General features: G+C 35.2%; 2 protein-coding genes across 9 annotated transcripts in view; one reads left to right on the plus strand and one right to left on the minus strand.

Moving 5' to 3' along the window:
• The window catches only part of LOC124644307 (zinc finger protein ZFP2-like), a 31,601-nt gene extending 16,687 nt beyond the window's left edge, over positions 1-14,914 (minus strand). For 5 of the 8 annotated variants that reach the window (XM_047183608.1, XM_047183611.1, XM_047183607.1 and 2 more), the window contains exons 1-4: positions 14,639-14,914; positions 14,307-14,463; positions 13,317-13,418; positions 12,596-12,763 (exon numbers count right to left, since the gene is read on the minus strand). In XM_047183608.1, the coding sequence (XP_047039564.1) occupies positions 12,596-12,763; positions 13,317-13,418; positions 14,307-14,463; positions 14,639-14,794 (583 nt within the window). In that variant the 5' untranslated portion in view covers positions 14,795-14,914. The other 3 variants (XM_047183605.1, XM_047183604.1, XM_047183609.1) reach the window with 3 other exon arrangements.
• A 6,883-nt stretch (positions 14,915-21,797) lies between these two features.
• On the plus strand, positions 21,798-27,186 carry LOC124644163 (zinc finger protein 431-like). The gene is made up of 5 exons (XM_047183411.1): positions 21,798-22,053; positions 23,346-23,481; positions 24,850-24,939; positions 25,388-25,555; positions 25,939-27,186. Exons 1-5 carry the CDS (start codon positions 21,925-21,927, stop codon positions 27,141-27,143), a joined length of 1,728 nt encoding a protein of 575 aa, XP_047039367.1. The 5' UTR covers positions 21,798-21,924; the 3' UTR covers positions 27,144-27,186.
• The last annotated feature ends 540 nt before the right edge of the window (positions 27,187-27,726 follow it).

Here is a 27,726-nt window from a genome sequence, read left to right on the forward strand (position 1 = left end):
AACGGGCAATCTCCTTTAGCCCAAACGTACTTAACTTTTTGTTTGCTGACAAATGCAAAAGTAAGGGCTTACAGTTCCTGAGCGAAGCAAGCGCGAAATTTTAATTATTTTTTAAGACTCAAAACCAAAATTACGTAAAATGTAACCCAAACATACATTTTCATGAATGGGGGGGACTAGGTACGACACACCCGATATACGTCCATGCGAAAACCCCCGCTCTCGCAATTATAAGTCGATAATAATTAAGTTAGATAACGTATAGCAACGTCGCGAAGCTAAGCTTCGCGGACCACTTGAAATGCCTCCAGGGACCACCAGTGGTCCGCGGACCACCGGTTAAGAACCACTGAACTATAACGATAACCGAACCATTTTCAGTTGTCAAATCGTCGATGTGAGCAATGCGCGGCAAGTATACGGCTGATTATCGTTATAATTAAATAGATACTCACAGTTAGGTAGATATAATTAAATAGTTTTACTTTTTGTTGATTTTAAGGAATAGTTATTGAACAAAAATATAAACTAAAACTGATAGATATTCACATCATTTAGGCGGATAAGACAAAATATTAATTTCAAAGACGTATAAAATCTTAATACAATCTATTATGTACATTAAAATCTATTATTTACAATAGTAAAGTGAGATCTAATATATGTACATTGAACCAATAAGGTTTAAGGTGACACTTCATTCTACACAAGTTCTTGAAAGTGAATAATGACTTTAGAATGAATTACTTCGATATATGTATGTGCAAGAAAAGTATAAAAAAATACAAACAGTGACCATATTAATGAGATCAATTTTTGAGTCAGATTCTTTTTAACTAAGTTAATCATGAATTATTCGAGTAGACCTAGTATTGTGTTGCCCGGGTAACTAGGCTGAGGGGGTCAGATAGGGCAGTCGCTCCTTGTAAAGCACTGGTACTCAGCTACATCCAGTTAGACTGGAAGCCGACCCCAACATAGTTGGGAAAAAGGCTCGGAAGATGATGATTCGAGTGGACCTAGTGTTTTTTTTTTCTTCTATTATTATTATTTATTTATTTTATTTATTGCTTATTAGAAGGTACATTTTATATTCTAAAAAGTATAAAATGTCCAACAAAACTGTATACACAGTTTATCTGTCGGATCAGATTTCTAAACTAGGAAAGTATGTGCCTTAAGTGCAAAATCAAAATCGGAATATTTATTCCAATAATATTGATTTAATTTCATCAAGTTTTGTTCCATTTATTATTAAAGGTCCTATTGGCATTTACGAAATTAGGAAGACATCATAGAAGAAGGGATATAGTATCAAAAAAAGTGAAATATATGAACATCCATACTTCAGAATATATCTACAGAAACCGCGTACAAAAAAAAAAAACTAGTACAGTCAACTTCAGGTCAGTGGTAACAGTTTTTTAGGAAAACCGTACTTATTACTATTGATTTAAGGTGCATGACAGCTACCACTAATGTGCAGTTGACTGTACATATACCTAAATCTGTACATGACCATACTTTTTATGCATTTCCATGTGCGAGCTCAAATTACTTCGTCTCAAGAACGCCTTCCCACAAACGGTACAAGTAAACTTCCTATCACCTTCATGTTTAACCATATGCATTTTCAACAAGTAGTTATCGAAGAACTTTTCATTACATATGGAGCACGGAATATTTTTCTCCTTCAAATGAGTACGGCGTACATGGTCTTTCATGAAGGAGTTTCTAGTAAACATTTTGCCGCAATAACTACACTTATGCCCGATATTATGTATTTTGATTAAGTGTTTCTGTGTGTGGTATTGAGATTGAAACTTTTCTGGACATTTTGGACACTTATGGTCTTTCGCGTTATGTGTTCTAGCCCTATGGCGAGCTAAGCACCATTGGTTTTTGTACTTAGCCCCGCAAACATCGCATTCACATGACCCTGTATGGGCGTACGTTATATGGACATTCAAATTGGCAGCGTTGCGGAAACTTCGACCGCAGAAATCGCAGATTCGGTTATTGTTGCTATGTACCGAACTCATATGTCGAAGTAAGATTCCAAAGTATCTGAACACCGCGTCAGGACATATAGGACAAGGCATGTTGTCTTTAATCAACCTGTAAGGTTCTAAACAGCCCGTAATGGAAGTATCATACTTCGCTTTATGACTTTCAATCAAATGGGTTATCAAATCTTCTAAATTAGGCATTGGTACGCCACATACTTTGCAAGCTAGATCCGAAACATCTATTTTAACCGAAATCCTTTCGCCTTTACATTTCTTCATGCATTTAGATTTTAGATCGCATACAGGGTGTTCTACTGCGGTATGTTGACGCAATTCATCAAATTCTACGAACTTTTTAGAGCAGTAAAAACAAGAGAACTTAGAAAAGAATTTGAAAGGCACAGCTGTCGACATGTTGAGTACACACTGTATATTCTGCCTAATTTGAAGTACATTCTGCTTTTTCTTTGGTTCTATACTGTCCTCCGCAAGTGAAGAAGGGCTAGGGTCTTCCTGAGATAATAATTTGACCTTACACTTGCTCAAATGCTGCATTAAACCTATAGAGCTGTGAAACTCCTTGGAGCAGTAACTGCATTTCATATTATCCTCATTAGGTGGATGATCGACTACTATATGCTTTTGCAGAAGAGAAAGGGACGCGAAACGCAAGCCACAGCTCATGCACTGCCTAAAATGCGAATTATTTTGATGACGTCTCAAAACAAGGTTATTTTTGAAAGTCTTCAAGCAGAGATTGCACGGGTATCCTCCCGTTTTGTGATAATTCCTCAGGTGAACAGCCAAATCTCTCTTTTTATTAAAAGTGAGTCCACAATCATCACAAATGAAACATTTTTGAGGATGCACATTGTTAACATGTTTCACTAAATATCCAAAATACGAGAACTGTTCTTCACAGTGCAAGCATCGGCAGTCTGCCAATCGATACTCCTGGAACGGAGTATCGATATTTCTCTCATACTCCATATTGTGTTTACTGATCAAATGATCGATTATACTATCGAATGTTTTAAAGGGCTCATTGCAAACTTCGCAAGAGATTTCAGAGACATCGATTTTAATTTCGATATGATTGCCCTTGATAAGTTTTAGGGAGTAGTCCTTAGTTGAGCACAGTCCGTGTGATTTTGTATGTTTTCTGAACTCTGTGTACTCAGTACTGTTTTTACCGCAGTAGAAGCATATATATTTGCCTCGCCATTTGAACGGTATTATTGTAGTGTGGTTGAACAGTATTTTCATGTTTTTCCTTCGACGCTCAGAGGTACAGCCCTCGTACGGTCCCAACAGACCATCTGAAAAATAATTGTTCTTCTCTATAATTCTGCTGTTATCAATCTTCGGTATTTTGTTACTTTGGGGCACGTTCTTAAAGCCTATTGCATTAATATGCTTGCATTATGTTACTGTTAATATTCTTGTACCATGTCAAAATGTGAGGTTCACATTATATATGAAAATCTTCATTATTAAACGGCATTTTAGGTAGAAAGCGTATTTGTGCAAATCCGACAGTTTTTAAATCGAAACCATTTACCGGCGAAATCAAAACCGCGACTCATATAACTTGCAAAAATATGTAAAAATACAATATAAAAATCATCAAAAAGTATTACGTAACATTTCTAGCGTTCGCGTTCTTATAATGCGAGGCCATGTGGCCCCTCAAATTCTTTTTCCATAAAAACTTTTTTCCGCATATATCACAATGAAAATTCCTCTCGCCCACATGCTTAACCATATGCATTTTAAGCCTTTGGACATCAAAAAATCTTTCGTAACAAATTGAACATTCTACGTTTTTCTCTTTCAAATGCAACCTTCTTACATGGTTGACCATAAAAGAGTTTTTTGTGAACAACTTATCACAGTAAGTGCATCTATGTCCGGTTCCGTGCGAAAGGATCATATGACGTTTCATAGCGTACGGGGAAGGAAATTTTTCAGTACACTGCTTGCATTGATACAACTTAGTTCCGTGGACGCTGCCTAGATGGGTTTTCAACATACCTTTGTTGGCGAAAACGCGATTGCATATATTGCAACTAATATTTTCTGAAAGTCGATGACTCCTTGACATATGGGCCCTAAGATTCGGGTCAGTACGGAAAGCTTCGCCGCAGTACATGCATATATGGTTATTATCATTATGCGTAGAGCTAATATGCTTTAGCAAGACACAGAAATATCTATGCACTTCCCCGCACATGGGGCAAGAATAATTATCTTGCACTAGTTTGTAAGCTTGCAAATTACTCTCAACAGAAGGATCACATTTAGCTTTATGTTCTGCATTTATATGGTTAATGATATCATTGAGATTTTCAAAGTATATAAGACATAGTTTACAATGTAAGGAATAGGTATCCACCTTGATTTTGATACCGTCATATCTGTTTTTTAATTTCATAGACTTAAAAGATATATCACAGTGGGGATGTTGTGTTGTTGTATGCTCCTTAAGTTCATCACATGAAGTAAAGGTTTCGGTGCAGTAAAAACAGTTGAACTTATTCATGTAGCATTTAAAAGGCATAGCTGTGGTCATATTGAAAACTCGAGCCAAACTCGTTCTTATTTCTTTAACAGTAATTTTATTATCATTCGTATTATTATCTAAAATTTCTTCTTGTGGCTTATGTTGGCATTTTAACGCGTGCCTTATAAAAGCCTGTTTCGTTGTCAGAACTTCGTAGCAGAACAAACATTGGTTCTCATCGGAATCATGGTCAGACTTCAGATGTGCCAGTCTTTTGTTGTCTGACGAGAATATACGGAAGCAGAGATTACAGGTTGAAGTGTGAGCTTTAGACCTGTGTTTCTGCAGAGCTGCATTCGTAGAAAATTCCATCGTGCATTTAGTGCAAGGATGCATATCTCTGTGGTGGAACCTTATATGTGACTCCAAGTCTCTCTTTTTATTGAACTTCAATGTACAATCGGTACAAGGGAAGCAATTGATCGGATGGTCATTATTCATATGGCTAATCAATTTACGCAAATAGTCGAAATATTGACCGCAAACGCGACACTTGAGATCGATTAATCTGTAAGCGGATATCAAGATTTCAATACTTCTATCGTAAGGCAGTTTGTGAGCTGAGATCAAATGTTCAATAATATCGTCTATTTCATTAAAGGTTTCCGTACAAATTTCGCAAGAAATATCAGAAACGTCTACTTTGAGTTCTATATCTGCTGATTTTACTAGTTTTATAGCTCTGTCTTTAAGATTGCAAGGTCCATGACCTTTCGTATGTTTCGCTAGGGTTTTTTGACTATCAAAATCGTCACCACAATAGAAACACAGGTATTTCCCTCGCCATTTAAAAGGTATCAACGTAGTATTGTTGAGTAAAATTTGTAGATTCTTCCTCCTTTGATCACAATCACTGTACTTTGCCTTCCTTGATTGCACATCTGAAAAGAAATTACTATTCTGTACTTGTGAGGAAGCAAGGTAGCAGAAGATTCGAGAAGAGTCTTGACAGAATTCAAAGCATCTTGTTGCTATACTTATTTGTTATTTTAAATTGTTTTTCTCCTCAATCCATACTTAAATTCCATTATAAAATCAATTACGTCACTTATAATTACGTATTTACAATATAAATTATTATGGCACCTAAGATAAAGTCATCGACATAAAACCTAAACTTCAAAAGGTAAAATAATACTTTCTAAACAGGATTTAAATGTTTATTATGCCTAGCCATATGCGTCCTCAAACTTTTTCGCCAGAAAAATCGCTCTCCGCAAACGTCACAGTGAAAATTCTTTTCACCGCTGTGTTTAACCATATGCCTTCTTAACAAAATATTATTGAAGAACTTCATATTACAGATAGAACATTCCACATTCTTCTCTTTCAAATGCGTCCTCCTTACATGATCTCTCATGAAGGAGTTCCTAGTAAAAAGTTTGCCACAAAACGAGCACTTATGTCCCGAATCGTGAGCTTCTATCAAATGTTTTTGCCTTAGGTACTGTGTAGCGAAGGACTCTGAACATTTTGGGCATTTGGCGGCTTTTACGCCGTGGGCTCTAGCCATATGCATGTACAGACGAGAAGGGATTTTGCATTCGGCGCCGCAAATATTACACTTAAACCTCCCATCTCTGTGGTGACGCCATATATGTACACGCAAATTCTGGTCCCTACGGAAAGTCTGACCGCAGTACACGCAAATTATATTATTGTTCGTATGCTTGTTATTCATATGTTTTAATAAAGTTCCGAAGAATCGAAATTCTTCGTCGGGACAATGTGGGCAAGCCATGTGATCTTTTATAAGTTTGTAAGGTTGTAGACAAGTGGTTATCGATTTATCGTAATTCGCATTATGTTTTGAGATTAGATGATCGAGTAGGTGTTCCAAATCGGTCATCGATTCGAAGCAGATTTTACAAGCTAGAGAGGAAATATCGATTTTGACGCAAGCGACTGACTCCCTACACTTTCTTATACATTTTTCTTTGATATCACACACGGGGTGTTCCATAACCGTATGTTCCCTCATCGAATCTGAATCCGGAAAATCTTTGGAACAATAAAAACAATTGAACTTATTCTTATAAAAATTAAAAGGTATCGCCGTAGACATATTAATGACTATAACTATATTCTCTCGGATTTGCTTGACGCTCGGTCTTTTGACTTGATCGTCGTAATTCTGGTCGAGATCCATAGCAACGTATTCTTCTTTTTTTATTGCGATTTCGAAAATCTCTTCGCCTTTACACTTTCTGTTGTGCATCCTTAGGCCTTGTTTTGTGTGAAATTCTTTGAAACATGTATCACATTGTAAAGACCCGTCGTCTGGGTGTTCTATTTCGATATGCTTTTGTTTCAATGCTGCTGAAGGTAGTTTTAAGTGACAAATGTTACATCTAGTCAAATGTCGGTTATTTCTGTGTTTTCTTAGTATATTCAATGAGCTGAAAGTTTGAGGGCACAACTCGCATTGGTACCCTCCTTCTCGATGATAGTTCTTCATATGAGAAAATAAGTCCCTCTTTTTATTGAATTTCTGATTGCATTTGTCACATATAAGACAGTTTTTGGGATGGTTATTATTAACATGAGAGACTAGATATCCAAAGTAAGTGAATTTCTCTTCACACCCAATACAGCTAAGATCAACTAGCTTATATTCTTCTATAGCCATATCTACTCCTTTATCGTACTCAAGTTTGTGTTTAACGAACAAATGTGTTACAACCTCATCGAAGGACGGAAAAGGTTCCGTGCAAATCTCGCAAGAAATATTCGAGATATCGACTTTAATCTCCATGTTCTGACCTCCTTTCAGAACTTTTAGCGAATGGTCTTTTATTGAGCAGTTGCCATGAGATTTAGTGTGTTTTCTCAACTCTGTATATTCTGCGATATCTTTGCTGCAGTAAAAGCACAGATACTTGCCGCGCCATTTAAATGGAATTATAGAGGTGTTGTTGAATATAATTTGGAGGTTCCGACGTCTCCGCATCGAGGAAGACTCGGATCCCGTCAATTTCCTCGGTTTATTACCTGTAAAGAAATTGGTCCACTATAAATGTACCCATATGTGTGACAACAAATAATCGGGTTCTAAAGTTTCTACTTAATTCAATAAAAAAAGAAATTACAATTTATAGTTAGGGTACATTTAAAGTTGTTTTGTGTCCAAGGCGATTTTTGAGCGGGAAATTGCTTATAATTTAGGCTTTTTTTGCCTGTGATTCTGAAGATTGCTAACAAAATCAATGACCTATCCAACGTAATGATAGACACCCAGCTTATGTTTTAGGATTAACTTATAGTAAAAAAATCAAGTTGTAAAGTAGATAATTATCTTACAGATAAAAGCAGAGTTCGTGAAGTTTACAATTATTTTTTGTAATACCAGCGTAAATATTAATGTCAAATAGTTATGTTACCACAGACCCAGATATTGTTACCAGGTAGGTAATTAAATTGTAATAGACAGCTGCATTGCTGGGAACTTTGTACATCAGCGTTTCTGCATTCCAGCCATGAAATTAAGAAAGGTCGGCGATTTGCAATTGTTTTTTTTTTGACGTGAAGGGGCTTAATTTAATTAACATATTTTTTAATAAACGTCTAATCATTTTCTACAGCCTTTGAATAATGTCAAGATAATATTGTTCAAAACCAGGAAGACTATAAGTACATTTCAAATATAATCCATCATAGAAAAGAGGTATTATGTTTTATGATAACACATTGTGAATAAATGAAAATCATTTGTCCATTAACATATTTTAATTTTAATACCCATTAGAAATACAAAAATACAGTGTTTCTTAATAAGTCTTTGTCTTACTAACGAATATAAGTTAGATAAATGTAGAAAAACTACCTATACATACATATAAATGCAATATTGCAACCAAAAAGTTTTTTTTATATACTAACAATACTGACTTTCAAAAAGTGAATACACTTAAGTAATAAGTGTTAAATAATGTTTGCTTATTCTAAGAAAAGGGCTCAAGACATTATTGTGTTAATAATATCAAGCCTCTGAATTACTGAGTTTCAAAAGCTCTTCTCTAATTTAGTGTATCAATTCTAAAGAAATATCTAATCAGTATTTTCTCACAAATATGTTTTCTGTAACTTTCCACAAAAAAAAAGTTTTCAGGACCAGAAATTTAAACATCACTCAGCCACCGTTTCTGGGTGGTGCACTTTCAAATGCAGCCTCAAACTATTATTCTGCACGAACCCTTGACTGCAAACGCTACAAACAAACTTTTTCTCACTACTGTGTATTCTCATATGATCCCTCAACGTCTGTTTCCTCGCATACGACTTCTTGCAGACTTCGCATTGATGCACCCTCTCTCCAAAATGTTTAATCATATGTTTTTGCACGTGAGTCTTGGAGAAGAATTTTTGGTCACACATGGAACAGGAAAAATTCTTCTCTCGAATATGGACTTCTTTTAAGTGGACCTTCATTTTACTCATGATTTGAAACGACTTATTACACACTGGACATCTAAACTCCGGAGATTTAACATCGTGAACTGTATTGTGATGTCTTTTCCTCTGATTGTAATTTTGAAAAGTTTCAGTACAGAAGAAGCATTTCAGAAGTTTGTCCTTATTATGGATTCTCGATTCGTGGTTATTTTTCTGTGTTAGCGAGTCAAAGGTGGCCGTGCAAAGATTGCAATGGAACCCAGAGCCGTGGGTTAAAGAGTGGCATCTTAATCTATCTTGGCTTAAGAAAGATTTGCCGCATAACTCACAAATATAATTCCCGAAATGTTCATTCATATGCTGGTTCAATTTCATAAAGTATTGGAACTCTTGCTTACAAACTGCGCAGTGAAAATCTTCATTCTGCAAAAAGTACGGTATAAGACCGTACCCACATTCTTCCGTGAAGTTAACCTTATGTATCCCTTTTATATGTTCTATAAGATCATTTAAATCATCAAAATTATTTTTGCAGGACTTACACTCGAGCGTCGAGACATCAATTTTGACTTTTTCGTCCCTTCTCAAGTATGAAACGGCAGCTTTAATATTGGCATTCTTATGCTCGTTTCTCGTATGTTCTTTGAGCATATCCGTGTCTTTAAAAGCGAGATGGCAATAGAAACAAAGATAATTCTGTCTATGCCATTTGAAGGGTAGAACGGTGGAAGTTTCTAGAACTATAATGGCGTTTCTCTTCATTAATCTGTTGCGTTTTGTTGACGTCATTGAGGACTTACTCGACGCCTCTGTGTTACCTAAAAAGTGAAATTTTTGTATGAGAAAGGCGCCAAGTATATTACTTCTTTTCTTCTTGTGGAGAGAGTATTCTTGAAAAGTATAAGCGTCATTGAATGTCGGAGACTCAAGACCATCAGAAGTTGAGGAGTATGGAAGAGGTCCAAAATTTAGTGGAAAAAGCCAGATATCGATTGATTGATACGAGTCGTCCATTGTGGCGTGAAATCGTCTCCTTTGCGAGTAATAAAGTTTTTGGGAGTATGTCCGTATTCTGTTTATCTTGATTTTGATAATGTTGAGGTCATATGAAAGTGTTAAGTCTTTGGTATCTGGCTAAATCTAGCTAGTTTTTTGATATTGCTCGCAGTGATGCTTGAGAGGTCCGCTAGGTTTAAAGTTATTATTTTGTCGCACTTTTCAAAATGGTTATCCTAAAATCCCCACCGTTAGTGCTAATAAAATTAACTTAGTCGGTTTGTGTATAAATATATAACGCTGTATGTCATTTCGGTAGGAATTTAAAAATAAATTCACTTGCTCTACCGACATCAAATCTATCTATATTTCATTCTGGGCCCTATGTAATGTGTATTAAGATATATAACAAAATACCAAAACAATTAAAAGAAACCTCCAGTTTCAATATATTTAAGAATAAATTAAAAAAATACTTAATCCGAAAATGTTATTACAGTTTAAAAGAGTTTTTCGAGGACAGAACTAAACAGTAAGATAGTGTGCAATATAAAACAATTTAAATATAATATGTTAGAGCAAATAGAGGTAGTATAAATATAATGATAGTATAATAATAAAGGTATATACGAATATAATAATATATATAAGTAAATATATAAGTTGTGCCTAAATATATAAGATTAACTAAATAGTTTGTAAGTAATTGTATATTAAAATTGCTGCGCCCTAACAGGGTATCATGTATGTACCTCCACATTTTATAACACCTTGTAACACTCATGATTGCAATAAATATTTGAAGTTTGAAGTTTGAAGTTTGAAATGCAAAGAGCATAGCAGTCCTAATGTAGTACCTATGCAAGTAAAAAATATAGCTATCGAAATCTTACCCATACAAACTATTTATGTATAGGGAAACAATGCACTACCTTCACGAGAATTAAATAGTTGGTTTAGTTAATCGGCCGTTTATTTTGTTGGTTAAAATGGCAGTAAATCGTAAGTTATATGCATCAATATTCGATGGTAGTTAAAAAAGTAAATTATTCAAAAATGTTCAGTGCTGTTAAGTTTAAGATAATTTAAAAATTGGTGTACTTGCACAGATTACATACAGGACACATCAACCTACCTCAATCTGTCAAATGTGTTCAATAGATATTCAACCTTATCACAATAGTGGAAGGTAAATGTTCGATTGGTAACATTTGACAGATTCGGGTAGGTTGACCTACTGGCGTCTGTACAATGCACCAAAGAGGTAATTAGTAATATATTTTATAGTTTTAAGTCTAAAAAGACTTGAGCTATTGAAGTTTATCGGAGAATAAATTTCATAGGAAACCATCAAGTTTAAAACGATAGAAATATGCTACAAAAGTATGTACTGTCACGAAAATCATACGTTGATTATGTAAGAATAATTTTAATTAGTTATGGGAACTTTAATCGATTATCAACAAATGTTTGATAATACTTACGATCAACCTATATTTTCGTGACTGTACGCAAAAAGGGCAAGATTTGTTATGACAGATCATCTCACGAGCCTTTTCCTAACTACGTTGGGATCGGCTTCCAGTCTAACCGGATGCAGCTGAGTACCAGTATTTTACAAGGAGCGACTGTCTATCTGACATTGAACATCCTTGGCAGTCGTTACGGGTAGTCAGAAGTCAGTAAGTCTGACACCAGTCTAACCAAGGGGTATCGGGTTGCCCGGGTAACTAGGTTGAGGAGGTCAGATAGGCAGTCGCTTCTTGTAAAGCTCTGGTGCTCAGCTGAATCCGGTTAGACTGGAAGCCGACCCCAACATAGTTTGGGAAAAGGCTCTGAGGATGATGACTGTCTATCTGACCCCCGCAAACCAGTTTCCAATTTTTTTCTAATTTTGAGGTACATTATTATCATAACATAACAAACCTTGCCATGTCGAACATATCTTCTGGAAGACCAAATCATTACATTTAATCTTAGAACGACATAGTTTAAACAGGCTGTTTCTCGCGGTTCCACCCACGTCAAAGGAGGACCACTTACCGCGACTGGGTAAAAAGTAAGAATATAAATCGGTTCCGTAGTAATAGCGTAAAAACGCGACAGATAGACTGACAGAGTACGCATGTACAATACTGGTAAGCATTCTAAATTATCATTGATGAAAGAATTCACAGTATGATAGCATGCCAAATGATTTAGCCTTTCAGAATATTAAAAATACATGTTTGACAATATTTTTCATAAGAGAGAGGACCATGATTAGTTTATGTGTGAAACAAGATAATCAATAATTTTGAGAATGTTATGAAAAACGTTGTCAACAGAAATAGTGAATGTGTGTTGTGATTTCAATCAATTTAAAATTAATTATTACTTTTATATTTCTAGATTTACTAACTTTCTTTCTCGGCTTTGCCAGCGTAAAATATCGCCGACATCCCAGTATTATAAAGAAATACACTACTCAATAAAAACAAAAGTCTATGTAAATAATTTTTACTTACTAGTGCATTTAAAAATATATAACTATACGAGGACCAATACACAACCTCCTTTTTTTTAAGTCAGCTTACAACCAATTCAAAATCGCAACACACACTTCACATACAAAATAAAACACGTTAAAACCTACCTTTAGTAACAGCCTTCGAAGTCTTGGGCTTATCATCAACCTTCTGTCTCTTCTCCGGCTTGACAGCGTTCTTCCGGGGTCGACCCCGCTTGCCTTTCACTGGTAATGTTGAGACTGTTATGTCTGACACTGATGGTTCCGTTTCATCTTTGATTAATTCTTCTGGAACTGAGAGAGATGTTGGGCTTAAATAATATTCTAAAATCGAAATAAATATTATGTGATGTATTGTAAATATTATATTATGTGTTTGGCAGCCCTAATGTATTGGGTTGCCCAGGTAACTAAAATGAGGAGGTCAAATAGGCAGTCGCTCCTTGTAAAACACTGGTACTCAACTGCATCCGGATAGACTGGAAGCCAAACATAATGTAGTTGGGAAAAGGGTAGGCAGATGATGATGTAGGCAGCTCCAAAACACCCGCCCTTCACCACTTGCATGTGATATGCAAGGGAAAGTGCACTTGCATGTGATATGCGAGTTTATTCATGTTCATATTGTGTATGGCAATCCATAATGTACATTAGGTTGACAATATAAAATTATTGTCACAAGGCCATATTATGTACCTGTGGTCAGAATTTTAGGGGACAATTAATCTCTAATATTTTATTATAAGAATCTTACAGGAATTAAACATAAAAAAATAAATCTTTTAGTCAAGTGTAGTTTTAGTCAATCTTTTAGTGTTTGCAAGTTTTTACAGTAAATGATGTTTACCGTCAGTAAAATCAATGTCGTCTTCTAAATATTCGATGTCTGCTTCCTCAATGGGTGCTTCCACTGGGTCTTCACATTTCATCTGGGCCTGGTAGATTAGCACTGCAATAGATACATTGTTGTTATATTTAAAACATGTATTTCAAACTAGCTTCGCCTGCGTGGTGCGTTGATAAAAAGTAGTGTATGTATTAATCCAAGGTATCACCTATCTACATATCAAATTTGAACCAAATCAGTCCAGCCGTTTTAGCATGAAAGAATAACAAACATGCATCCATACATTCTCAGGAACTTACACATTTATAATATAAGCAGGATTATAATTTGTTTATAATATCTAGTCAGTATGTAATATAATATGTTTTTAATGCGCCGTTCGCACGCTTAATGCCATAGCCAACCGGCTGGATTTATTTACGTGTTCGCTGAATGACTTCACTGTAGTCGCTTTTAGGGTGGTAAGCTACGAATCTAGTTAAATTTGTATGTATTGATTTGTGATGTATGTATTTGTATTGTATTGATTTGTTTGTATGTGTTTTTAGTTTAGTCTTGAATAAATTAATAAGAACCCATCTGCCGCATTAGGCAAGTCCTGTAAGGGTAGATGTAAGGTTGTGTGTATAAATAAATAAATAAATAAAAATAAATAATTGGCAACTGTGTAAGCCAGCCTACTTGTTAACCTTTTATTTTTTTTAATTTATACACAGAAGCTGTTGGTGTTCCTTTACTCATAAAGAAATAAATATGTAGTTCACATATTTATTAACTAGCCGACTTCCCGAAGTTTAACCAGTATCCCGTGAGAACTACTGCTATACAATGTAGCATATATTACTCGGAAAGAGAGTAGCTTGCCAACATTAAAATAATTTTTAGAATCGGCACAGTAGTTTTTGACTGTACCCATTATAAATAAATGAAAAAAAATGTATTTTCTCTTTATATTGGTATAGATAAGGATTTTAATGTACTAATACTTACTCTTAGGCCTAAATTCTCCTCTCCCCATCATATCAATGAACTTCTTCTCCGAGTCCAGTACTTGTTTCTTGAAATTACACGCATCTCGGAGCCTGGTGATGCAAACTTCGCAAATAAGCCGGTTAGGGCCATTTGGACCATCGTTGTGTTGAGTAATCTGGTTGAAAAACATTACTATTGAACCGTTTTGAACGCACAAAGGATCTTATAGCTACCAATAATGAGTGACACCGGCAAAATATTTCGATAGGAATTTTATGATGTTTGTGACCGATTTTAGCTTTAAAACCGGTAAATGAAGCACGGTAATATATTTTTATTCATAGACTTACACTAATATCGAAACATTCTAGCAGCATATCAGCGTAAACCTCCGTTTCATTCATCCAAGTGTACTCAGTACCCAAGTCTTTGTAGCACCCTTCGGAGAGACAGCACCGGCAAAGCCCGGGGCTCTCCTTCACCACAATCTCGTCAAACTCCATCATCGTAACACTACACTGACATATCCTAAACTAAATGAGCTGAATTTTCACGTTTTCAGTGAAAATTTACATGGCGTCAAAGCCGCAGCAGAAATACGATCAATGACGACCAGCGGCCATTTTGTTTTCGAATTGTTTTGGATTTCTTTCTGCCTGTCCAAAGTGCGTTTTGTTATTCCACAGACATATAAATATAAAACTAATCAATTAATTGTTAGGAATTTATAGTCTATGACATTTAAAAAATGTAGGGTTGTTTGTCTATGAAAAAGAATGACTGTGGTGTGAATTGTCATGATGTAAAAACCAGTGAGAACAATGTTATAATTCCTAACAAAATGTGATTGTATTTCTTTAACTATTAATAAAGGCTTTCAAGAATACCAGAAGTTTGAATACCTACAATAGGTTATGGGCCCAGAACGCCCGAGAAGAAAAAATTAAAAACCGGGATTGGGTAATGAAAAACCCACGGAGGAGAAAAGACTAGCGGAGATGCCCTAACGAGAAATCTCCTAACAAAGCAGCGCGCCAAAATTCGGGTGAGCGGGGGACGAGGAACGTTACTGGCTCCACCCGTGCTACACCCTTAAACGCCTTTTATGGGAAGCCACCCATTTTTTGTAAATCCATCTAGCGTGGAATAGGATGATTAAAATCTAACCCTAAACTAACATCGACCACTAGTGACATACTCAAAAGTAAAGTAAATACTCAAAATTAATAATTCTTTTAAAATAGTAATTCAATTAGAAAGTTTAAAGAAGCATTCATTTGAAATGAACGAAGAAAAAGAGAGAGATAAAAAAGTTAGAAAATTAATTGTTATATAAGTATTATTTTGTGCAGAGAACTTGCCCCACAACAATTTATTTACTCCTCCAGAAATGAAATAGGTATCTAGGAACCATTAAACGGAGACTCGATGAAAAATCATTTTTATTCACCACGGGTCTAAAATACCCCCATGGTGTAATTTAAGTATCAACTTATGGCATTGTGTTAGTTCGTCTACTAGCCACTATGGCATCACAAGCACGAAAATTCGTTCTATTTGTTCTAGAACCGTGCTGCGATGACTGTTGTTATTTTCGATGTTGCCACATTACGAAATTCACCAAGAAAAATGGGAATTAAAATTATAGGGACAGTGTTTATCAAATTAGAGTTTTCACAACTGTATCATAACGGCGCATCCACTAAATAAGTAGCAGACTTTATGTGAGTCGGATGTTGCTCTGAGTAAAGGTACATTCAAAAAGTATGTACGGCAAGAGATATACCTATGTAAAACATTGCTGATCTATTCTAATATTATAAAGAGGAAAACTTTGTTTGTTTGTTTGGTTGTGATGGATAAACTCAAAAACTACTGGACCGATTTTAAAAATTCTTTCACCATTAGAAAGCTATATTATCTGCAAGTAACATAGGCTATATTTTATCCCGGTACGGGCAGTAGCTCCCACGGTACGCGGGTGAAACCGCGGGAAAACGGCTAGTAATGAATATAAATAAATCTACATAGTTAGAGTTATGATTAATTTTAAGATAATTGCAGCTTTTTTAATAAGACCTTTTTTAAGAATGGGTGATTGCATTTTCGATGTCTGGTAGCACTTAATTTTGTAACGGGTCTCTCTGTCTTGATTAACACAATTTTACTTCAAATATACGTAAGTCGACTACTTACCGAAAGATGGTGTTTTTATAATATTAAATTTTCATGATAATATGTCATATGTTTTGGTTTGTAAATAATCTATAAAAAAACTTGTAGGATGCAAGGAAAAATGAAGCTGCTTTTTAAGGCAAAAATTGGTACCAATAATATACATTGATACAAGATTGATACGAAAATAATACAAATTCACTTAGAGGTTCTAGAAATGCAGCTATTCGACGACAGATGTCTCTAGCAAAAAAATGTTTTAAAGTTAAAATATTACTTACACGTGAAATGTTATCCTATGGTATGTTTGAGTTTGGATCCTGAGCAATTTCTACAACTAATGGTAGCGCATTTCTTCGTTTTAATCGAGTAACAAATAAAATCTGTTGAAATTGTGGTAAAAATACAACCATGACAAGATGTCAGTTTGATGTAAAGGACGGTATATGGGCGGTGTCCAGCCACGCCTGCCGTGACGTAGTCGTGACGTATTTGACCTACCTGAAGGCGCGTGACCTACCTGCGTTAGGGCATCTCCGCTAGTCTTTTCTCCTTCGTGGAAAAACCCAACATAAAAAACAAGTGAAAAAAAAACTAAAAAACAGTAATAACAAGGAAGAAAATAAAAAACGGTGAAAAACTAAAAAATGGAAAAACCTGAGATAATACAGATAGAAAAATTAAAAGATGCGGAAACATTTTTATTGTGGAAATTTGAATTCAATATACACTTAAAAGCGGCAAATCTTGCAAAAACAATTGCACAAATAAAAGAAGATGACAAGAAAAGTGACTTCAGTATCAAAGATGCTCAGGTGCAAAGAATTATCATAAGCAGTATTGATAAGAAACTAAAAGGTCACATAATTAATTGTAACAGTGCACGTGAAATGTACATAAAATTATGTGAAATATTCGAAGGTTCTGAGCAAAGAAACAAAGATGCATTATTACAAGAGTTTTTCACATATAAGAAACAAGAGAGTCAATCGCTTTCCCAATTAATAAGTGAAATAGAAAATTTACAATTTCGTATAAGTCAGCTAGGAACAAAAATAGATGATGAAATGGTCATATCCAAAATACTAAGCTGTTTACCAAATAATTTAAACTATTTTATAACTTCTTGGGAATGCATGGCAGACGATAAGAAAACCCTTCAAAATTTAACAAACAGACTTCTGGCTGAAGAAAATCGAATGTTGAAAGCAAAAGAAAGTGACAAGCAGCTAGCATTTCAAGCTACATCTTCATCTACATCAAAGAAAAAGTTTAATGCAATAAAATGTTTCAAATGTAACAAAACAGGGCACATGAAGAAAGACTGTAGAGCCTGTAGTATCTGCAAAAGGGACAACCATGAAGATAAAGACTGTAAGTTTAAAAATAAACAGTGCTCAATCTGTAAAAAAATTAATCACAGAGAAGAAAATTGTTTTTTCAAAAATAAGAATAAGAATGAGAATGAAGAAAAAAGTAACAAAAGAATAGAAAAGGCATTTTTTACAAACGGTGAAATTCAAGAACCAAAACTGAAAGAATTTGTTGTAGACTCTGGGTGTACTGCACACATGACCAAAAATGTAGACATACTAAAATTTTTTGAATGCAAACCATCATCTGTTTTGACTGCAAATGAAGAAACAATAGAGGTGAAAGGGACTGGTAAAGTCATTGGCAATAAATGTACTCTTAATAATACCCTGCTTGTTCCTGACTTATCACAAAATTTATTATCGGTTAATGCAGTTACAAACAATCAAGGAGTGGTTATATTTACCAAAGATAATGTAAAAATATATAAGGAGTCAGAATTAATATTAACAGGAAAAAAAGAAAACGGTTTATATAAAATTAATTTGGATGATAATAATATGCAAGAAAAAACACTGTTAATGAAAGAAAATGGCACTGCCTTAGAATGGCATCAAAGACTTGGACATCCAGGAAAGAAAATACTAGATATATTACCAGATGTGGCAGATGGAATAAAAATAAATGGATTAAGGCAAATAGACGAATGTGAAATCTGTACACAAGCTAAACAAACAAGACTTCCATTTAACACAGTAAGAAACAGAGCCAGTAGACCACTTCAATTATTACATACTGATGTATGTGGACCGTTCGAAAACAAAACGTATGATGGCTATAGTTATGTTTTAACCGTCATGGATGATTATACTCATTTTACAAAAATATACTTGCTTAAATATAAAAATGAAGTTAAAGAAAATTTAAAACATTATATAGAAGAAACAGAAAGAGAGAGAACAGAAAAGGTATCTACCATAAGATGCGATAATGGAGGTGAATACACAAGCAATGATTTTAAAAAATGGTGTACTGAAAAGGGAATAAAACTAGATTATACAGTACCATACTCACCACAACTAAATGGTAAAGCAGAAAGACTAAATCGAACATTATTAGATAAAACCAGAGCATTACTATTTGATTCAGGGTTAGATAAAGAAATGTGGGGTGAAGCTGTATACTGTTCTACTTATATTATAAATAGATTACCAAGTGAATCTTTGAAGAATAAGACACCTTATGAGATGTGGCATGGTAAAAGGCCTAATATATCTAATATATGCAAGTTTGGTTCAATAGTATATGCTAAACAATTACATTCGAATATTAAGAAACTAGATCCAAGAAGCAAAAAGTTAATCATGATTGGATATACTAATAATGGATATAGATTGTGGAATAAAGAAGAAAGAAGAATTGAAATAGCAAGGGATATTGTTATAATTAATAATAATAAGAAAATTGGAGAAAAATATGAAGAAACAGGAAGTTCGGTGATAACAGAAATAATACCAGGTAATAATGAAGAAGAAATAAATCAAGAAGAAGAAAGTGATGACAGTTATTATGAAATAGAAGAGTTAGAACAACAAAGTAATGTAATAGAAGATAACATCCCAGATATTATTGATGAAGTAGAAAATGATGAAAATAAAGAAAGTAATACTGCAGAGATAGAAACTATAGAAACTATAAATACAAAACGACAACGGAAAAAACCAGCTTACCTGCAAGATTATGTATTACTTACGTATGATGAAGTCATGAAGTCTGCTGAAAAGAATAATTGGGAGAAGGCCATAAATTCGGAGAAGGAATCATTGGAAAGTAACAATACATGGGAAATAGTTGATGTAGGAAGAGCAAAAGGACACAAGATATTGTCAAGTAAATGGGTATTTTGTATAAAAGAAAATGGTACTTACAAAGCAAGACTTGTAGCAAGAGGCTTCGAACAGCAAAGCATTGACTATCAAGAAATATATAGTCCAGTAGTAAGTCAATCAGCAATAAAATCATTAATAGCAATTGCTGCTTCAAAGGAATATGAAATGATAACTTTTGATGTGAAAACAGCATTTTTGTATGGCGAGTTAAAGGAAGACATATTTATGTATATTCCTGAAGGATATGAAAGACAGCCTAATAAAATTTGTCATTTAAAGAAAGGACTATATGGGCTAAAACAGGCACCAATGACATGGAATAAAAGATTTACAGAAACTTTAAGGAAACTTGGACTGAGAGCTTCAAAGTCGGATCAGTGTGTGTTTTTTAATGAAGACAAAACTATAATATTGGCTATATATGTTGATGACGGTTTGGCCATATCAAAAGACAAGGAAAAGTTATTACAGATCTTGCATCAATTGGAAAAAGAATTTATCTTAAAAACATATGAACAACCTCAAAACTATATAGGTTTTGAAATAAAAAGATCAGAACAAGGCATTTTGTTGCATCAGCAGAATTATACAGAAAAATTACTTAGAAAATATAATATGTATGATTCCAAAGCTGCAGATACTCCATGCATTGTGGGAAAGGAAAATGAATCTAAGGTGGCTACGTCAAATTTCCCATACAGAGAACTAGTTGGTGGATTATTGTATTTGTCAACCAGGTCAAGACCAGATATCAGTCAAGCTGTGAATGAAGCAAGTAAAAAGGTAGAAAATCCATCAAGGCAAGACATATTAGCAGTAAAGAAGGTGTTGAAGTACTTGAATGGAACGAGAGATAAAGGGATTTTGTATAATGCTGGGAAAGATATTACAAGATTGCATGCATATTGTGACTCAGATTATGCAGGTTGTACAGAGACCAGACGAAGTACAACAGGGTTCATAATAATATTGGCAGGTGGACCTATAGCTTGGTGCTCCAAAAGACAGCCGATAGTAAGTCTATCGTCAACTGAAGCGGAATATATAGCAGCAGCAGATTGCGTTAAAGGGTGTTTATACTTAAAGACTTTTATAAGTGAATTAATTGGTAGCAGTATTAAGATTAGTTTGAATATTGATAACCAGAGTGCTATCCAATTGATTAAAACAGGTTCATTCAGCAAGAGATCTAAACATATAGATGTGAGATTTTATTTTATACACGAAAATTATAAGAAAGGATATTTAGATGTTATATATTGTCCTACAAATTATCAGATAGCGGATATGTTGACGAAACCACTATATAAAGAAAAATTTAAATTTCATTGCGATAAAGTTGTTGTGTAAATTGAGAGTTATAATTAGAAGTGTTTAAGTTAATGTTTTGAAAACTTGTTTAAGTTAATGTTTTGAAAACTGATGTGTTTCTGAAGTAATTATAAGGTATTTTTAATTTATGTTCATATATTAAAAATAGGAGAAGGTGTTAGGAATTTATAGTCTATGACATTTAAAAAATGTAGGGTTGTTTGTCTATGAAAAAGAATGACTGTGGTGTGAATTGTCATGATGTAAAAACCAGTGAGAACAATGTTATAATTCCTAACAAAATGTGATTGTATTTCTTTAACTATTAATAAAGGCTTTCAAGAATACCAGAAGTTTGAATACCTACAATATTAATAATAACAATTCCGAAAATAAAGAAGCTTTAAAAGCCCATTAATTTTTACTAGGCTAAGGGCTCTGTTTTTACGAAAAAAATATTAACTAAACTTATTCTATAAAATCCGCATAAAAAAGTGCCAATGCCAATCTCCTCAAATACATTTAAAAAATAAAACAAAATGTTGCCATTTATTTATATTGGCTTCCCTATTTTGATGGAAGATGATCAACATTCTAATAAAAAAGAAAATTCAAAACACTTTCAACAATTGCTGGTTTTCACTTATTAATTTATTGAGTTGCTACTAAGATGATAAAATCGTAAATGAAATCATTATAACTCAGAAAAGAGTGAAGTTTCTTGCCAGTTCTTCTCTATGAGACCCACTCTTTGGACGAACCGTGCAACTAACTTGACGTTTCTTTGTGGGTGTTTTTTAAGAAATACATGGTAGCCCTTCCGGACAAAAAAAAATAATCCGTCAGAGACAGGTTTCCCGTATCGTATCCCGTTTTCATAATTTTGCGGATTTCAACAAATAATTTAGACCAAAATTGTTATTTTAAATGTCAAAAGAGACGAAATAATGGAAGTGGTCGGTATCTGCCGCTGCTGCCTAGCTCAGGGGCTGAACAAAGACTTGCATTCCAGTTATCTTTGGTTGGACAAAAAAGAAAACTATGCTGATATGTTACAGCAATGCTTCAGTATTACTGTAAGTTTATATTTCTTTACATTTTTATCGTTAATACGACCTCTAAGTAGCGTACTAACATTCAGAAACTAGTAATCCGGTATTTATAAGATAATATTAGCGATTACCGGTTGTCTCCGCGAGACCCGAGGGTTTTTCTGATACAACATAAATTTAAACTTCCTTTTAGCATTCTATTCTAATAAGGAAGAGCCCAATAGTCATTCAAAACTGGAATATCAGGACATTCATGTAAATATTTTCATTTAGAGCAAAAAGGCTTATTACACTTGACTAAATTCAATCGTCTAATTAGGTTTCTAAACAATTTAGTGGAACCTACCTTCCTAAATGCGATTGCATTTGTCTGAATTTAGTAACTGAATCATTTAAACGACTGAATTTAGTCAAGTTTAATAAGCCCTTAATTGCAATGTTGCTTATAAGTTTCTTATTAGATCAGAAAACATACTGCAAGATGTATATTGGAACAAAAATACTACTTACTATTACTCCACATTATATCTATATCTAAATATTAGTATATCTATATCTAAATATCTGCATTTCCCACAGTTTTATTTGTGTCCCATTGTTACTCTGGAAGAGTAATGTGGTTAATGAGAAAAGTTGTGGTGGCCTAGTGGGTAAAGGACCAACCTCTCAAGTATGAGGGCGCGGGTTCGATCCCAGATTAGGCAAGTACCAATGCAACTTTTCTAAGTTTGTATGTACTTTCTAAGTATATCTTAGACACCATTGGCTGTGTTTCGGATGGCACGTTAAACTGTAGGTTCCGGCTGTCATTGAACATCCTTGGCAGTCGTTACGGGTAGTCAGAAGCCAGTAAGTCTGACACCAGTCTAACCAAGGGGTATCGGGTTGCCCGGGCAACTGGGTTGAGGAGGTCAGATAGGCAGTCGCTTCTTGTAAAGCACTGGTACTCAGCTGAATCCGGTTAGACTGGAAGCCGACCCCAACATGATTGGGAAAAGGCTCGGAGGACGATGATGTTACTCTGGAAGAGCTTTCCAAGAGTGAAAGAATTTTTCAGATCAGCTCAGTAGTTTCAGAAAGGCTTCCAGAGTACAAACAAAAAAAAAACCATATTTATTTATTTATCAAAAAATACAACTATTATTACAGGGAACCTAATATCTTACCTCATCTTCCAAGTAACATTAGAGATAATATACTTACTATAAGTATCTATAGAAATTAACAACGTTTTTGAACCTAATATTTTTTGCCCAGTGAAAGCCCACCAAGAATTATTTTGCACATAAAGTATAAATAAATAAAATCAATTCCAGCTGACATCAAATGGCAACAAAGCGGCCGGTATCTGTGACAACTGCATCAAGACTCTGCGCACGTCAGTAACATTTAAACAGCAAGTGCTCCATGCTGACGAGGAGTTCCAGAAGTTATTACAGAATGTTGATAAAGGTTAGATAACTCCTTACTAATCGAAGTCGTGGTGGCCTAGTGGGTAAAGAACCAACCTCTCAAGTATGAGGGCGCGGGTTCGATTCCAGGTCAGGCAAGTATCAATGCAACTTTTCAAAGTTCGTATGTACTTTCTAAGTATATCTTAGACATCAATGACTGTGTTTCGGATGACACGTTAAACTGTAGGTCCCGGCTGTCACTTAACATCCTTGACAGATGTTACGGGTAGTCAGAAGCGAGTAAGTCCAGTCTAACCAAGGGGTATTGGGTTGCCCGGGTAACTGGGTTGTGGAGGTCAGATAGGCAGTCGCTTCTTGTAAAGCACTGGTACTCAGCTGAATTCGGTTAGACTGGAAGCTGACCCCAACATAGTTGGGAAAAAGGCTCGGAGGACGAACACTCCTTACTAATATCATAATGGTGCATCTACATGGTGCATGTAGCTGGAGCAAGTTAACATGCGCAAGTGACAAGAGCACGCGGGTGGGTATCTTGCTTTAGTACATGCGCGAGTCGCTGGACCCGCACGTTTTTAAAATGCATGCACAAGCTACTTGCACTGTGTAGATGCATCCTAATGTTATAACTCGGTTGGTTTTCAAAATAAGTCGGCTGAACCGATTGATGACATACATGGAGATGTTCCATTGCTTGAGATGAAAACTAGTCTTCTTTCTTTCTCCTGCCCTATTCCCAATTTCACTTGGGGTCGGCGCAATATGTCATTTTCTTCCATTTTCCCCTGTCACTCGTCATACTGACACTTACTCCCTTCCTATTCATGTCATCCTTCAGGCAATCCAACCATCTTTTCTTAGGTCTTCCTCTTCCTCTCCATCCATCTACATTCATACTTAGCACACACTTTGTTGCATACGTATCATCCCTCCTCATTACATGCCCATACCACGACAATCTTCTACTTCTCATCTTTTCTGTAACTGGCGCTACTTTGATGAAAACTAGTATGTATTTAAAATAATGCTCTACCTTTATTAATTGGCTCTTCTCATGCAGAAATCGAATGAGTGTCAATCATCAATCATCGTGCTTGCCCAAGGGCAATTGGCAATTTCAAACTTTCATCATCATCATCATCTCAGCCATAGGACGTCCACTGCTGAACATAGGCCTCCCCCCTTAGATCTCCACAGATACCTGTTGGAGGCGACCTGCATCCAGCGTCTTCCGGCGACCTTTGTAAGATCGTCTGTTCACATCGTTGGTGGACGTCCTACGCTGCTCTTACTAGTCCGTGGTCTCCACTGACTGGCACTTTTCGACCTCATCGGCCATCTGCTCTGCGAGCAATATGATTTCAAACTTAGTCCAGGTTTCATAAATGTACATAATTTATGCTTTTAGAAGACCCCAAGATGATCAAGATAAAAATAGAGCCCGGAGGGGACAGTGGAGACGATTCTGATGATTACTATTTGGCAGACACAGCAAGTGGTATGTTAACATTCTTTTTAAATACTCTAGTCTTTTACCAGCTACAACATACAATACCGAAACTATACATTTAAAGAGTTTAGACATTCTGAACGCCATTTTATCGTAAAAATAAGCTTTTATTTAAATTAAGCTGAAATGTAGCACTTTTTGGACTTAAACTAGATTTTGCCCGCGACTTCGTTTGCGTGGAAAAGTGACTTGCAGATTTTTGGTTTGACCAATAGATGGCGCTATATGTCCGGTTTTGCAATAAAAACTATCCTATGTCCTTTCTCAAGTTCTAAACTGTGTCTGTACCAAATTTCACACAAATCGGTTCAGTAGTTTAGGCGTGAAGAAAAGACAGACAGATTACTTTCACATTTATAATATTAGTTAGGATAGCCCCCAAAACCGCCCTCCCTTCACAACTTATTGTTAAAAAGCTAAAAATTCAATTTTCCAGTTCAAAATTCGACTCCTCCAAAGGTGAAAAACGAAAAGGAGCCAGTTAAGAAGAAAGCAGAACCGAAGAGAACTAGACAGAAGGCAGTCAAGAAATCTTCTGAAGAAGAGAAGGCGTGGAAGAATGAGAAGATCAAAACCCTTGTGTCTAGGCTCGCTACTTCTATCAGTAAGTGGAAAACCTTACTCCTTATGCTATGCTAGTGTCCTTATGTTAATATGCTTTCTTGTCAAAACTACGGATCCAATTTAGATGGTACACAGTATTTAATACCTCGCTTAGAAACTTTAGCAGCAGAGATCAGTCTACATTAAAACTACACATACAAAAAATATGAAAACTAGCTGTTACCTAAAGTTCCACCAGCATCCTGGAAAAACTACTTCCCCCATTGAGATAAAATATAACTTACTACATTCAAAATTCAGGATTAATGAAGCTTCCTATAAGTAAAATATTTTAAAAATTTCTCAGTAGTACCTGAGGTCACTATTACGTAATACTGGTAATACTGTTATTATGGATATATAAAAACTTACTCCTTTTTTCAGAATCATGTGACATGCCAGACATGAAAAAACCAGCAAAGAAGACTGAAGTAAAACCCAAGAAAACCAGACTAAAATTAACCATACCCTCAGCTGATTCTAAAATCAACTTACTATGGACCGGCCAGCCTCACCATGAAAAACTAAAACATAAAGAAAACTTACAGACTATACTAAAGTTCTCCAACGCTACACCGTTTACGAATAAAACTTTATTAGGCTATTCCTGTGGGTATTGTGATCTAAGCTACCCGGACCCGGCTGATCTCAGACATCATACTGAAACATCCCATCAGAAAGAACGATTAAACTTTAAAGCAAATTTTGATATGAGCGAGTACAATGTCAAAGTTGATGTTACCGATCTAACCTGCTCTTTGTGCGAAGAAAAAATGGACAGCGTCGGCATTTTCAAGGAACATTTAGTGAAACAACACAGTAAAACAATCTACAATGATATTAAAGATCATATATTACAGTTTAAGCTGAAAAAAGGTGAAGTATATGACTGTGCTATGTGTCCGTCTACATATGAGACGTTTAAAATGTTAAAACAGCATATGAACAAACATTATAGTAACTATACTTGTTCTATTTGTGATACCTCGTTTGCTACAAAACGATCACTAACCGCACATAGAACAACCCACGAAGAGGGTAGTTTTAAATGTGATCATTGTGAAAAAGTCTTCCCGAGCCGTACAAAGAAGCATTATCATGAAAAAATGAAGCATTTAGGAGCGAGAAATATTTCAAACTGTCCGTATTGCAACGTTCCCTTCCGCAGTTACTACCAACGTAATCAGCATTTAGTGAAAGTGCATAACAATGAGGCTCAGTATAAGTGTAATGTGTGTAATAAGGCCTATATACTAAAGAGTTTGTTAATGTACCATATAAAAAAAAGTCATTTGATGGAACGGAACTGTCAGTGTACGGAATGTGGGTATCGGTTTTTCAGTAAGAAGGCTTTAAAAGCACATATGGTTAAACATACAGGTGAAAGAATATACTCTTGCGAAGTTTGTCAGAAGTCCTACGCTAGGAAGTATACTTTGAGAGAACATATGAGGATTCATAATAATGATAGACGTTTCAAGTGTGAAGTTTGTAATATGACCTTTGTACAAAAATGTAGTTTGAAAAGTCATTTGTTGTCCAATCATGGCATCAGTGTGGCAGCTTCTGAAATTATACAAAAAACTTAGTTGTTATTTTTATATTGATCAGAATTAAATTCCGTTTCCAATATTTTATCTATCTCTTGATTTCCTTACTACAGATAGAATTTTGAAATGATGATGATGTCCTCCTAGCTGATTATCGGTAACGGCGGCTGTTCTCATATAAAGAGATCAGCCAGCTGCGCAGGATATATTATAGTGCACAAGCATTTGCTTGGACACAGGTGCACTCACTATTCCTTTACTCTCATAGCGCGATGGGACGGCAATCCGACACGACCGGAGATAGATCAGGCGCAGGACCGACATTTACGTGCTCTCCGATGCACGGGTGTATCAATCACCAACTTCCAGGCTCCGGGTTGTTTTGTGAAAGGTTCTAGAACCCACAAAGCGATTTTCAGCAGCCGCGCTTGCAACAGCTAGATCAACGAGGCAGCTAAGAGAGAGCTAACCGAGATAGAATTTACACATAATCCTTATACAAGTATGTATATTAAATTCCTATCTCTAGTAAAATCAATAGATGGATAAAATATTGGGAACGGTCTTTAGTCGTATTACTGAAAAAAATATATATACTGTAAATAATGTTGTTTAACTTTTT

The sequence above is a fragment of the Helicoverpa zea genome, chromosome 29 (assembly GCF_022581195.2).
Source record: "Helicoverpa zea isolate HzStark_Cry1AcR chromosome 29, ilHelZeax1.1, whole genome shotgun sequence".
In the NCBI taxonomy this organism is placed as follows: Eukaryota; Metazoa; Arthropoda; class Insecta; order Lepidoptera; family Noctuidae; genus Helicoverpa; species Helicoverpa zea.